Genomic DNA, 15,492 nt, shown 5'->3' on the forward strand with positions numbered 1-15,492 from the left:
TGGTTAGCGGGTCGAAAACCTGAATTCTAAGTTTTGCTATTAACTGCATGACCTTGAGTGAGTATTGCTTAATGATTCTACCCCACACACACTTTTTTTTTTTTTCCAGAATCCTTTTGGACTAAATAGACATTTCCCCAAATATATTCTGTAGACCATTATTGCCACAAGGTGCTCTGGGAGTTTTAGGGGTCCACAGTTAAATGAGTTAGAGAAATGCTGTATAGTAGATCCTTCTCTAGAAAATACATAATGTGTAGTATAATATTAAAGGATCATGGAAATCTTACAGGAAAGAAACCCTTACATCTTTTGCACCCATTTCTTGACATCTCTTAAGAACTGTGTTCCATGAAGTCCACTTTAGGAACCTGTTTTAGGTGTCTGAGATTACTAAACATTTATGATCCTAGTAAAAATTTTAGCTTATATAAATAAATTATCTCAACATGATACTATAATTTGTCATACACTGTGGAATCTTCTTTAGGAAAGACTAGGGACAAAACCCTTTAATTCTATAATTTTCTAGTACTCATGGATTTTTTTAAACACAGAGAGGCAGTATTTTCCCTTGGGAATACCAAAACTTTGGTTTGGAATGATTGCTCAGAAGGTAGGGTCAGGTTTCCCTACTTTTTGGAATCTCTGTCCAATCTCTCAGACTCCATCCACAATGTTTCTACAGGGTGCAGTTTGATGTTAGGCACTCTTTTATATCCAACACATGTTTATTTTTGTTTAATATGATTTCAGCTATTATTGGCATAAAGTATATAGACCCTCAGGGATCCTTTATTGTTCATAAAGTAATACTTGGCTTCCTAATAATAAAATTCAGAGGAAAAAAATCAAGGTGTCTTCATCTTATTTGTAGGATGGGTGCTGCAGATAATATATATAAAGGACAGAGTACCTTTATGGAAGAGCTGACTGACACAGCAGAAATAATAAGACAAGCAACATCCCAGTCCTTGGTTATCTTGGATGAATTGGGAAGAGGGACAAGCACCCATGATGGAATTGCCATTGCTTATGCTACACTCGAGCATTTTATTAGAGATGTGAGTATCTTGCGTACCTTTTTGTATGTGAATGATGCATAGTATACAGATTATTTTTCTGGCCTCAGCTTCTAAATGTTCAAAATTATCTTTAATTATTATAAGTGACCCTATACCTGCAATTGACCACTGAAACACTATACATTGAACTTAGATGGACTGGCCCTACGTCATGTCTGTAATTCTTTGAATTGTCTTCTTTGCTTTTGCTGAAGCCAAATAAGCCTGGTCAGTAGGATGAAGGCCTCTCTGGTAATATTTCCCCCCCAGAACTGTTTCTTATTTTCCTTGGCAAACTCTAAATCAAAAGCAGGGACACTCCCCACCCAACCTGCAACCAGTCCTTAAGGAAAGAACAGAAAGGAGATAGAGCCATTTTTAACCTATGAAATCCTTTTTTCAGCAGTATCCTACAGGACCTCGATAGTAGGCTTTTAATCTCATGTCTTTGTGTCTTTCTGTTTCACTCTTTTAATGCATATCTGTTTTTTCCAGATTGCAGTTCTGAGCATCTCCTTATGAAGTTTTGTTTGTGTTAAACGCTCCATCCCTCCATCTCCATCAAACTCTCCCCTTTATTAATGCTCTCTCTCTTTGTTCATTCTGGTCTCTCCCCTTCTGACTCTCCTTCTTGGCACCTGCCCTGAACCTTGTTGGTTCTTTGGTTTTTCTTTCTGTATTTTGTTCTTCACTTTTTAAACTGTTCCCTTTGTGTCTTTCCTCCATTTTCATTTCTTTTTCTCTTCCTTACATAACCAATAAAAGCATATTTTTTTACTCCTATTTCTTTGCACAGCACAGGATGCAAAAATAACTCCCCTTTCCTTTAAACTTCTGTGGGCCTCAGTTTTGTGTTTGAACATTTAGTTAGATTACATAGTTAATGATGGCATGTTTTCTACTTTAAAATAAATACTTTTAATTTTTCTTTAAAAAAATTCTTTATTTGCAAAAAGATAGAGCTCAGGAATGTCTCTTTAATTATTGTAGAGACTGCATATCACAGGTTCAGTAAGTCCTGTCCCTGCCTCCGAAACACATTTTAAACATTGACATAAGAGCCTTCAGGAACAAATTACGACAGACTGAATTTGCCACCTCTGAGCTTGATTTCATTGTTCCTACTCTAGAGCTGCGTATCAGTTACTATGACTGCATAACAAATGACCCCAAGACTAAGTGGCTTAAAACAACAATAATCATCTGTTATATCTCTCATGGTGTCTGGAGTTAAGGAATTTGGGAGCACCTTAGCCGAGTGGTTTTGACTCAGGCTGTCTCCTGAGGTTGCAGTCAAGTTGTCAGCCAGAGCTGCCTTCATCTGAAGGCCTGACTGGGGCTGGAGGACCCTTTCCAATGTGGCTTACTCTCTGGGGCAAATCAGTGCTGGTGGTTGGCCAGGGCTCTCACTTCCATTCCCTGTGAACCTCTCCATAGAGCTGTTTGAATGTTGAGTGGCTTCTGGCTTCCCCCAGAAGAAGCATTCCAAGAGGCCAAATTATTTTCTGCATTTTATGACCTAGCTTCACAAGCCACACACTGTCACTACCATCATACTCTGTTGAGCACAACAGCCAGCCTTGGTTCATTATGGGAAGAGGCTGCTCAAGAGCACGAACATTGGGAGGTAAAGAACTTTGGGGCCATGCTGGAGGCTGACTGCCAAAAGCAGTTTGGCGATATTTTAAAGATTCCTCTAAGAACCCTCAGGAACAAATTATGACAGAATTAAATTTGTCACTTCTGTTCTCATTGCTTCTATAGCAGTTTTTTGATGTTTTAAATGTTAATGAAGAAAGTGTTATTTTTAGATAAAATTTATGTTAGAGGTAAGTCATTGAAGAAGATTCTTCAGGAGCAAAGAATCTCTACCCTTTTTATGGATGAAAATCTGTATTTTCATGGTGTCTTTTGATTGCTGGGATAGGGAAGAGAGAGCAGAGAGGAGGAATGGGGAGGCTCTGTGTTGCAGCTGCAAGCTGAAAATGGCCTTGGGGAGAGCAGTGTTGTGGCCCAAACCCTTAGGTCTTCTGGCAAGAAGTGCCTGTCAGCTCAGGGAAGGGGCATCCTGGAGACAGCTGGTCCAAAGATACTTCAGGGCAGATTCTAAGAGCAGCTCATCAAAGAAATCCTGCCTTAAGAGGTTTATTGTAATTGTTATACGAGAGAAGGCACATGTTCTGACTTTTAATGAGGTGAATGGCAGATGAAACAAAACTGAAGTTCTTTGGTTTAATTACCCTCTTCTGCTGATTTTTATCTTTTTTTTTTTAAGATTTATTTATTTGAGAAAGAGAATGTGCGAGTGGTGGGGGTGGGGGGCAGAGAGAGATTCCTCAAGCAGACTCCCCGCTGAGCATGGATCTCAAGGCAGGGCTTGATCCCAGGACCCTGAGATCATGACCTGAGCTGAAATCAAGAGTCAGCTGCTTAACTGACTGAGCCACCCAGGCATCCCTTCTGCTAATTTTTAGACCGAGATTTGATGTTAGCTTCTTTTAAGATTTAAGAAATAAGGGATTTCTAGAATACATAATAATGTGTGCTTTAAAATAATGCTTATTAAAGAATCCGTAAATGCATATTAATACTAACAAAATAAAAATAAATTTTAAAATGGTGGCAGTAGGGTGGGGAGAAAAGAAAGCTCTTCTTTATAGAATGCCAACTAATAAATACTGAGAGAATTTTTTTAAATCAGCATTTACTAGTCACCATATCATCAGGCAATGATGATCCATAGATGGCAAAACTTTGAGATGAAAGATTGTTGGAAAAAAGGATATTCACACAATCTCAAAAGTATTACTCCACAAGTTATTAATTACAAAGGAGATAGGTGTCGGTATAGTAGAGAAACCTGGGCACTCACTTAAACCAAATAAGCAAATTTAACATCCCCAATAATGGGCCAAATTGATAAAGTAAAATTTAAAAATAAAATAACGGGGGCGCCCGAGTGGCTCAGTCAGTTAAGCGTCTGCCTTTGGCTTGGGTCATGACCCCGGGGTCCTGGGATCAAGTCCCACGTCAGGCTCCCTGCTCGACGGGGAGCCTACTTCTCCCTCTGCCTGCCACTCCCCCTGCTTGTGCTCACTCTCTCTCTCTCTTTCTCTCTGTCTCTGACAAATAAATAAAATCTTTAAAAATAAATAAATAAATATAAAAATAAAGTAACATTTGTCATGTCTTACTGCTTTAGGTGAAATCCTTAACCCTGTTTGTCACCCATTATCCACCAGTTTGTGAATTAGAAAAAAGTTACTTACAACAGGTGGGAAACTATCACATGGGATTCTTGGTCAGTGAGGATGAAAGCAAAGAGGATCCAGGTATGAAGTACGCTTGCAGTAAGTACAACTAGACTGTGGTTGTTTTCACGTTTGATAACTCAGAATTCATGAATACATGAACTTACTGCTTATTAAAAATAAAAGCTGTGAATGTTGATTTTAAATGACATTTGTCTGACTTCATTTTCTCTAAGCTTAGGGTCAAGTAGAATTTACCTTTATCTTTGCCATCTCAGCACTTCTCTGGTCTTTCTTTACCTCATTTTTCTACAAGAAGAAGATGGGGTCGGGGGGGACATGTAGGTTTTACTCTCAGATCCATCCCAGGAAAGATGCCCTAACAGTCAAGTATATTAGTCATCTTTAAAAATGTCTGATGTATTTCCCCAAATATCATCCCCAGTATTCAATACTGGACATATGTTTTATCTTAACTTGACAAGGAAACTGAATGTCAGGTCAAGTGGCTTGCCCATGTGGGCCACCTGGGTGGGGGCTGAACTGAGCCTAGAATCATAGAATCTGCTTGCAGGTTCTGTCCCACTCTGCTAGAACTGGTATGTGGGATCTACACTATTTTTCCTAGCCTTCCCACACTGCACCATTGTCACAAGAATGAGACGTTTCGTGAAAAAGAACATCATTAGCCAACAGAAATAAATTCAAGTGCTGTAAGTAATATAGTCAATTTTAGTATAATTTTATTTTCCTGTTCAGTAGTAATTTTTTTAAGCTCCCAACCTGTGGGCCAGTGATGGTTTACACAGTTGGTGTGCTACAATGGAAAAATCCATTACCCAAGACACTCCAGAGTCCAAATTTTATTTTGGAAAAGTAATAAAGATGAACCTGAAAAAGAAATCAGGCGACTGGCCCAAATAAAACAAAGCCCTGGACCTGAGATAAATGTAATGTTAGGCAATCCTTGCCTTTCACCACCATGCAGTCTTGAAAAACACATCATAAATTTTCTCATGGAAGCAGTTTCATGTCTATTAATCTGCATCCAAAGTGACAGGAGGAGCTTATAAGCTAAAATCCAGTGGGATAAACAAGAGTTCACCAGCAGGGAAGCGTCAGTGATAAGCATTTACGTGAACTGACTACCAACCTGTAAGGGTTCTGGCATTTTATCTTATTGATTGAAATTTATATTCATGAACATAATTTTAAACAGTAAATGATGCGAAAAGGCTCATGCTAACAGGCCAGAGACCCCTGCTTCTTTCCCTTCCCTCCATGACTCCTCCCCATCCAGTCCCAAGGCAGCTACTTTCAGCTGTTTCATTGCTTTCTTCCGTATCTCTCAATAAGACGCTTATCTGCCCATCTCTTGGTTCATTGTCTTGACACATCACTGTCGGGCTTCTCATTGAGCTGGATGGGAGTCTTCAGCTTTCCTGCTTTAACCTCCCAGTGTACTCATTCCAGGTTCTTTCTGCCTCATTCCTCATCATAGTTTTCACTGTTACTGCCAGTAACTCTTGCTTAATCATGAGCCAGGTATGAGGACAAGTGCATTTTCTTTCTTTCACAACTTTTTTGTTTTTTGTGTTTTTGAAAGCAGTAATTGCCTTGTTTCATTCCATTCTTTTATTTGAGTCTGTATCTGACTCTCCCTGTACCCTCCAGCAGCTTTGTAAAACACCTCTCTAGACATGTTTCCACGTGATTGAACTGCTGGTTCCACTTCTTGTTGGAATCGTTCCTCCTGGAGCCCTTTGTCCTGCGTGTCGGCGCTGGTTGCTCCCTAGGCCTGCTGCACACAGCTGTTGTCCCGACACCTGCCTTCACCATCAGCCTAAGAATTCTCTCATCCTGCCTTCTGTGCATTTGATTGCAGGTGACTGGACCCTGGAATTCATAGGAGTGCCAACAGTGAGAATGGGAATAATCTCACATTACAGGGACCTCAGAGGAAGAGTGGGCTTCAGCTCTGTCTCCCTGTCTTCCTGCATCATCAGGCTAGTGACAGGGCGGCTGCAGCTTTTTCTTGCATCAGAGCCAGAATTGACAGTGTCCCAAGGGACCAGCATTTCCTGGACTCTTTCTCTGGAGCCCAGATGCTCACTAGCATCTCATCATTGTCCCCTCTCCTTTTCAGAATTGAATCACATGCTCACTCTTAAGCCAATTGCCAGAAGTGACAGTGACAGGGATGACTTTGATCAGCCTAGGTTAATCAGGATCCACTTTCGTAGCTTGGTATGAGGACATTATCTCCTCAGTTAAATGGTCAGGGAGTTAATTCCATATAAAATCAGGGTTTTCTTAGGGTTGGAAAAGATTTTGGATAGGCTACTAATAATATCAACTAAAGGAGTTAAAAGTTTTGAGATTTTGCAGGAATGAAAACGTCTCCAATATACCTTCATACTTGATTTATAATTTCACTACGGCTAGAATTTTAGGTCGAAAATAATTTTCACTCAGAATTCTGAAGCATCAGTGCATTGTCTGCTTACTTCTAGTGTTGTTCCAGCAACATCTGTGTCGCATCCATTACCTCTAACCTAACTCCTCTGCTGTCTGAATTAGAGGCCACCGCATAGGTCATCAGTCAAGGGCCCCAAAGACCTTTTGGGTGGCTTTTAAGATACTCTGTTATTTCTCATGGCAAGGTAGATAAAGCAGCGGACTAGCAGTAAGAAACATGTACTTTAATCTATTCCAGTCTATAAAATCTTGGACAAGTTACCTAACCTCATCCACCTCTAAAAATGTTATGAATCAGTCCCAAAAGTGACTTCAGAGACTATTTCATCAGCACATATTTCTTTAATAACTGCCTACAGAAGTTTGGCTTTCAAACAAATTTTGCTAAGTTCCCCTGTAACAAGCAGAAACATGAATTATTACTTTCTCTGATTCTAAGCAGTGTCAGATTAATTTTCCAGTAATATCCATCTAGGAAATGGTTACAGCTTATAAGTAAAGTCCTCACCAAGAGCTTTTATTTACCATCTTCTCTCCTATCTGGCTCTGTCTGCCGCCACATTTCCATCACACACCCACTCACACTCTCTCCCTTTCTCCCCTCTGAGAGGGGTGAAGGACAGTCCTGATGTAGAACATAACTCTAAAAACTCCCTAACGTGAGGGGGCGCCTGAGTGGCTCAGTCAGTTGAGCGTCTGACTCTTGGTTTCAGCTCAGGTCACGATCTCATGGGTGGTGGGATCAAGCCCCATGTCAGGCTCTGCGCTCAGTGGTGAGTCTGCTTGAGATTCTTTCTCTTCCTCTGCCCGTCCCCCTGCTCGTGCTCACACTCTCTCTCTCTCAAATAAATAAATAAATCTTAAAAAAAAAAAACAACACCGTAATGTGATTATGGAAGAATAGTCATTTACCTCGATGCTGTAAGAACTACCATAATTACATGTATCATATGATCTCACTGATATGAGGAATTCTTAATCTTAGGAAACAAACTGAGGGGTTGCTGGAGTGGTGGGGGGTGGGAGGGATGGATGGCTGGGTGATAGACATTGGGGAGGGTATGTGCTATGGTGAGCGCTGTGAATTGTGTAAGACTGTTGAATCACAGACGTGTACCTCTGAAACAAATAATACATTATATGTTAAAAAAAAGAAGATAGCAGGAAGGGAAAAATGAAGGGGGGGAAATCGGAGGGGGAGACGAACCATGAGAGACTAGGGACTCTGAGAAACAAACTGAGGGTTCTAGAGGGGAGGGGGGTGGGGGGATGGGTTAACCTGGTGATGGGTACTAAAGAGGGCATGTACTGAATGGAGCGCTGGGTGTTATACGCAAACAATGAATCATGGAACATTACATCAAAAAAATTAATTTAAAAAAAAGAACTACCATAATTAGTACTACAGTGGAGACTAGGATATGATGACAAATTGAGCAATTTTTCGTACTGAGGTATGTTAAGTTGTTCATAGCAATATAATATATAGCTATAAAATATATAGATATATTTTATAACATATATAAGAAGCATTTTATAGCTATGCATATGTATACATACTGTATTATATACATATAATATATATATAAACAAACAAAAAAAAGCCACCAGAAAAACGAATTTTAACTAAGGGGGTTTTGTGGTGTTAGAGGGCTTCCAGAAAAGGATAGAGGGAAGGATGGATGGATGGATGGATGGATGACAAACGGACAGATGGATGAATGAAGTATTTTTTAGAAAGACCAGTATAGAGGCTAGATCATAGAAGAGAGGCTGGATGTAGGTACATCAGTTAGAATCAAGCCAGGTGAAGTGGTAAAAGACTGGTTTTTTGTCTTAAGAATGAGAAGAGTTTGCCCTTTTGATTGCCTACTGCTGTTCACTTCACTTTTGGTCATGTGAGCATCAGAGAGTAATAAAAAATTACCCAAGTTAGCAGGTACTGGATTCTCCACGCTTCTTTCCTGGTCTCCTTCCACCCACCTCCTCACCTGTTCTTTATGTTCCTGGAGTTTTATTTGGAGGCAAAGGGATTGTTAGTGCTTTTTTTGTTGTTTTTTTAAATTTTATGTTTTGTTAATCACCATACATTATGTCATTAGTTTTTGATGTAGTGTTCCGTGATTCATTGTTTGCGTATAACACCCAGTGCTCCATGCAGTACGTGCCCTCTTAACACCCATCACCAGGCTAACCCATCCCCCCACCCCCCTCCCCTCTAGAACCCTCAGTTTGTTTCTCAGAGTCCATAGTCTCTCATGGGTCGTCTCGTCTCTCCCTCCAATTCCGCCTCCTTCATTTTTCCCTTCCTACTATCTTCTTCTTTTTTTTTTTTTTTAAACATATAATGTATTATTTGTTTCAGAGGTACAGGTCTGTTATTCAACAGTCAGACACAATTCACAGCGCTCACCATAGCACATACCCTCCCCAATGTCTATCACCCAGCCACCCCATCCCTCCCACCCCCCACCACTCCAGCAACCCTGTTTGTTTTCTGAGATTAAGAATTCCTCATATCATGAGATCATATGATACATGTCTTTCTCTAGTTGACTTACTTCGTTCAGCATAATACCCTCCAGTTCCATCCATGTCGTTGCAAATGGCAAGATTTCATTCCTTTTGATGGCTGCATAATATTCCATTGTGTATATATACCACATCTTCTTTATCCATTCATCTGTCGATGGACATCTTGGCTCTTTCCATAGTTTGGCTGTTGTGGACATTGTTGCTATAAACATTGGGGTGCACATACCCCTTCGGATCACTACATTTGTATCTTCGGGGTAAATACCCAGTAGTGCAAGTGCAATTGCAATTGTCATTTGCAAATATCTTCTCCCATTCTGTCGGTTGTCTTTTGGCTTTGTTGACTGTTTCTTTTGCTGTGCAAAAGCTTTTCTCTGATGAAGCCCCAGTAGTTCATTTTTGCCCTTGCTTCCCTTGCCTCTGGTGATGTTTAGGAAGAAGTTGCTGCAGCTGAGGTTGAAGAGGTTGCTGCCTGTGTTCTCCTCTAGGATTTTTTTTCCCTGAATTATGTTTATTTTACCCCAGTTTAGACACTTAAAATTGCCACTGTCATCCTAGTGGTATTTTTTTTTTAATTTTATTATGTTATGTTAATCACCATACATTACATCATTAGTTTTTGATGTAGTGTTCCATGATTCCTTGTTTGCGTATAATGCCCAGTGCTTCATTCAATACGTGCCCTCTTTATTTTTTATTATTTTTTATTATGTTATGTTAATCACCATACATTACATCATTAGTTTTTGATGTAGTGTTCCATGATTCATTGTTTGCGCATAACACCCAGTGTTCCGTGCAGAATGTGCCCTCCTTAATACCCACCATCAGGCCAACCCATCCCCCCACCCCCTCCCCTCTAGAACCCTAAGTTTGTTTTTCAGAGTCCATAGTCTCTCATGGGTCGTCTCCCCCTCCGATTCCCCCGCTTCATTTCCCCTCCTGCTATCATCTTCTATTTTTTTTTAACATATAATGTATTATTGCTTTCAGAGGTACAGGTCTGTGATTCAACAGTCTTACACAATTCACAGCTCTCACCATAGTACATACCCTCCCTCCCTGCCTATCACCCATCCACCCCATCCCTCCCACCCCCCACCACTCCAGCAACCCTCAGTTTGTTTTCTGAGATTAAGAATTCCTCATATCAGTGAGATCATATGATACATGTCTTTCTCTGATTGACTTATTTCGCTCAGCATAATACCCTCCAGTTCCATCCATATGGTTGCAAATGGCAAGATTTCATTCCTTTTGACAGCTGCATAATATTCCTGTGTGTGTGTGTGTGTGTGTGTGTGTGTGTGTGTGTGTGTGTGTGTGTGTACCACATCTTCTTTATCCATTCATCTGTTGATGGACATCTTGGCTCTTTACACAATTTGGCTATTGTGGACATTGCTGCTATAAACATTGGGGTGCATGTACCCCTTCAGATCACTACATTTGTATCTTTGGGGTGAATACCCAGGAGTGCAATTGCTGGATCATAGGGTAGCTCTATTTTCAACTTTTTGAGGAACCTCCATACTGTTTTCCAGAGTGGCTGCACCAGCTTGCATTCCCACCAACAGTGTAGGAGGGTTCCACTTTCTCCGCATCTCTGCCAACATCTGTCGTTTCCTGACTTGTTAATTTTAGCCATTCTGACTGGTGTGAGGTGATATCTCACTGAGGTTTTGATCTGGATTTCCCTGATGCCAAGTGATGCTGAGCACTTTTTCATGTGTCTGTTGGCCATTTGGATGTCTTCTTTGGAAAAATGTCTGTTCATGTCTTCTGCCCATTTCTTGATTGGATCATTTGTTCTTTGGGTGTTGAGTTTAACAAGTTCTTTATAAATTTTGGATACTAGCCTTTTATCTGATATGTCATTTGCAGATATCTTCTCCCATTCTTTAGGTTGTCTTTCGGTTTTGTGGACTGTTTCTTTTGCTGTGCAAAAGCTTTTTATCTTGATGAAGTCCCAATAGTTCATTTTTGCCCTTGCTTCCCTTGCCTCTGGTAATGTTTCTAGGAAGAAGTTGCTGCGGCTCAGGTCGAAGAGGTTGCTGCCTGTGTTCTCCTTTAGGATTTTGATGGCCTCCTGTCTCGCATTTAGGTCTTTCAACCATTTTGAGTCTATTTTTGTGTGCAGTATAAGGATATTGTCCAAGTTTCATTCTTCTGCATGTGGCTGTTCAATTTTCCCAACACCATTTGTTGAAGAGACTGTCTTTTTTCCATTGGATATTCTTTCCTGCTTTGTCAAAGATTAGTTGACCATAGAGTTGAGGATCCATTTCTGGGCTCTCTATTCTCTTCCATTGATCTATGTGTCTTTGTGTGTGTTGTAAGGAAATGGTCCAGTTTCATTCTTCTGCATGTGGCTGTCCAATTTTCCCAACACCATTTGTTGAAGAGACTATCTTTTTTCCATTGGACATTCTTTCCTGCTTTGTCGAAGATTAGTTGACCATAGAGTTGAGGGTCCATTTCTGGGCTCTCTGTTCTGTTCCATTGATCTATGTGTCTGTTTTTGTGCCAGTACCATACTGTCTTGATGATGACAGCTTTGTAATAGAGCTTGAAGTCCAGAGTTGTGATGCCACCAGCTTTGCTTTTCTTTTTCAACATTCCTCTGGCTATTCAGGGTCTTTTCTGGTTCCATACAAATTTTAGGATTATTTGTTCCATTTCTTTGAAGAAAGTGGATGGTATTTTGATAGGGGTTGCATTAAATGTATAGATTGCTCTAGGTAGCATTGGACATCTTCACAATATTTGTTCTTCCAATCCATGAGCATGGAACGTTTTTCCATTTCTTTGTGTCTTCCTCAGTTTCTTTCATGAGTATTTTATAGTTTTCTGAGTACAGATTCTTTGCCTCTTTGGTTAGATTTATTCCTAGATATATCATGGTTTTGGATGCGATTGTAAATGGGATCGACTCCTTAATTTCTCTTTCTTCTGTCTTGGTGGTGGTATATAGGAATGCCACTGATTTCTGTGCATTGATTTTATATCCTGCCACTTTACTGAATTCCCGTATAAGTTCTAGCAGTTTTGGGGTGGAGTCTTTTGGGTTTTCCACATAAAGTATCACACCATCTGCAAAGTGTGAGAGTTTGACTTCTTCTTTGCCAATTCGGATGCCTTTTATTTCTTTTTGTTGTCTGATTGCTGTGGCTAGGACTTCTAATACTATGTTGAAGAGCAGTGGTGATAGTGGACATCCCTGCCGCATTCCTGACCTTAGGGGGAAAGCTCTCAGTTTTTCCCCATTGAGAATGATATTCGCTGTGGGTTTTTCATAGATCGCTTTTATGATATTGAGATAGGTACCGTCTATCCCTGTACTCTGAAGAGTTTTGATCAAGAAAGGATGCTGTACTTTGTCAAATGCTTTTTCTGCATCTGTTGAGAGGATCATATGGTTCTTGTACTTTCTTTTATTAATGTATTTTATCACATTGATTGATTTGCGGATGTTGAACCAACCTTGAGCCCAGGGATAAATCCCACTTGGTCGTCGTGAATAATCCTTTTAATGTACTGTTGGATCCTATTGGCTAGTATTTTGGTGAGAATTTTTGCGGTATTGTTACTGCTTTTAATGTGAGTTTTAGTCTGTATTCCTGAGAGTGGCAGCATTCTTTCCCCTTCCCATGTCCATCACCCAGCCTTAGAAAGATGTTATTTGTTGCTGAATTCTTAGAAGAGGTTAAAGAAAATTCCATTATCCTTTTTCTCGGTTATGCTTTTTCGTTTTTAGCTGATAAAAGAATAAAGCATACACATTTATCAAGTGACATAATGTATGAGAAAAAGCTCTTGATAAACTTATAATACGTTTATTGGGATCTCAGAAATTATTAAAAATCTGGTTCATTTTGGGCATTTTTGCAACTCAGTGTAATTAGATTGAGTTTCATAATAAAAGCTGCAGAATCCTGAGGTGCTTTAGATTTATCAAAGATTAAACAGTATGCAGCTTTGTCTTCCTATTATTGTGCTTCATTATAACCCATATCTTTGGAAGTTTTTAGTTCATGTATGTATATTTGTATGGTAGTCTGGGTTCCCCAGGAAGCAGAGTCTGAGATTTTTGTGCCAGGCGTTGACTGAGAGTGCTGTCATGATCAACACTTGAGGACAGGCCTGGGTAGGATGGGGCTGTGTTGTGGTCATAAGGCTTCAGCCAGCCCTACAGAGAGCTCTGAGATGTGCTTGGTCTTTCAGAGTTACCTCAACTTGGGGTGAGGGAGCCTGGCCTTTATACCCTTTATTAGTTAGCTGTTGTTGCATAATAGATTACCCCCAAACGTAGCTTAAAACAACAAACATTTATCATCTTATCATCTCTCTGGGTCAGGAATCTGGGGGCAGCTTAGATGGCCACTTTTACCTCAGGGTTTCTCCCAAGGCTACAGTAAAGGTTGGCTAGGTCAGTTGTCACTTCATGGTTTCACTGGGGGAATTTACTTCCCAGACCTCTTACATGGTTGCTGGCAAGCTTTAGAATGTCTACTTCCAAGTTCACTCATGTGGCTGTTAGCCAGAGACATCAGTTTCTTTCCATGTGGGCTTCCTCATAGGGCAGGCCACAATATGGCAACTGGCTTCCTTCAGAGCAAGTAAGCAAAATGAAAGTGCCCAGGACAGAAGCCACAGTATTTTGTAATCTAATCTCAGAAGTGACCACACATCATTTTTGCCATATTTTATTTGTTAGAAGCAAGTCACTGTGTCCTGCCCACACTCAGGGCCAGAGAATGACACAAGGGCATGAACATCAGTAGGCAGGGATCTTTGTTGGCCATCTTAGAAGCTGCCTACCAACTCCCATAGCAACTGGTCACGGTGCAGCCTGCCGAAGACAGGACATGACCTCAGATGAAGCAGTTCTCTTCTTAAGCTGAGGTGACTCCTGAAGAGGGGATACAGCTGAGGATTGTGGATAGACAGCCTTCCTGACAGCTAAGGCAATAAACCCTTTAGGCCTAATGGGAGCTAGGTGGAACTGAACAGCATCCACTTGAATATATATAACCCTTAGTTAACCCAGTATATTTAATAAACCAGAATTTCTCAATCTTGTTATTTAAACTGTGCAACATGTTATATTTCCTTAAGCATTTTTTGCTGTTGTTTTGGTTTTAGCATTCTTAGAAACACCTCTTATGTGTGTTACTTTACAGAGTATATTACATACAAGACTGTTCAGTGAGTACATTCACTGAAATAACACTTTTTTAGTCTGATTTTACAGGAAAAATTATATTGTACTGTGTATCAGAATCATTCCCTTTCTGATAATAGCAGTTCAGTTGAAATTTTTTAGCAAGCAGCATAAAACAAATCTTTACCTTGCACCGAGTCATTTTTAAAAACTTGTAGCTGGGGGCGTGTGACTCTTGATCTCAGGATTGTAAGTTTGAACCCCACGCTGGGGTGTAGAGATTACTTAAAAACAAAATCTTAAAAAAAAAACAAAAAACCCTTTTAGGTGAGCTACAAGATCCTAAATGCAAGAGAATTTTCAAAACAGTATTTTCCCTTTTCCTAGATAATGTACAATTGATAAATGGAACTAAGAGGTGATTAGGAACAACATGTTTCTTTTTCAGATTGTAAATTTTAATTGCGTGAAGTTGTAAGAATTTATGTCTTATTTAATCTTCTACTTTGAACTTTCAGGCATGATTTCCTTTGTCTCCTCTTTTTTATTTATTTATTTTTTAATTTTTTTTAATTTTATAGGTGAAGAACAAGAACCTGATTTTGTCACTTTTCTTTATCAAATAACCAGAGGAATTGCAGCAAGGAGTTATGGACTAAATGTGGCTAAACTAGCAGATGTTCCTGGAGAAATTTTAAAGAAAGCAGCTAGCAAGTCAAAAGAGTTAGAAGGATTAGTAAATACGAAGAGGTCAGAACGATTGTGTTGCATTTTTTGGTTGATAATGAAACCTACCAAGTTGTCCAAGGAAGAGGAGTGTCCTGTAAATGAATGTCAGATTTACCTTTAAGCATTTCTTCAAATATTCTGAAACATGTAATTAAAATGAAAACAGATCTTTGAAAAGCTCATGTGAATTCAGTCCGCCTTCTCTACTCAGATCTTTATCTGTTAAGTTGCTAAATTGGTTTTTCAGTCATTTTTCTAAAGAACTAAGTTA

General features: G+C 39.8%; 1 protein-coding gene across 5 annotated transcripts in view; it reads left to right on the forward strand.

Annotated features, from left to right (window-relative positions):
• Positions 1-15,492, forward strand: part of MSH3 (mutS homolog 3) — a 178,479-nt gene that overhangs the window by 159,653 nt on the left and 3,334 nt on the right. For 2 of the 5 annotated variants that reach the window (XM_028114539.2, XM_028114540.2), the window contains exons 21-23: positions 878-1,064; positions 4,267-4,414; positions 15,074-15,242. In XM_028114539.2, the coding sequence (XP_027970340.1) occupies positions 878-1,064; positions 4,267-4,414; positions 15,074-15,242 (504 nt within the window). Of the gene's footprint in view, positions 1-877; positions 1,065-4,266; positions 4,415-15,073; positions 15,243-15,492 lie in introns of those variants that run through there. The other 3 variants (XM_028114538.2, XM_088023365.1, XM_028114541.2) reach the window with 2 other exon arrangements.

The sequence above is a fragment of the Eumetopias jubatus genome, unplaced genomic scaffold (genome assembly GCF_037043125.1).
Source record: "Eumetopias jubatus isolate StellerSeaLion01/CBP00866 unplaced genomic scaffold, mEumJub1_p1.0 scaffold_5, whole genome shotgun sequence".
Lineage (NCBI taxonomy): Eukaryota > Metazoa > Chordata > Mammalia > Carnivora > Otariidae > Eumetopias > Eumetopias jubatus.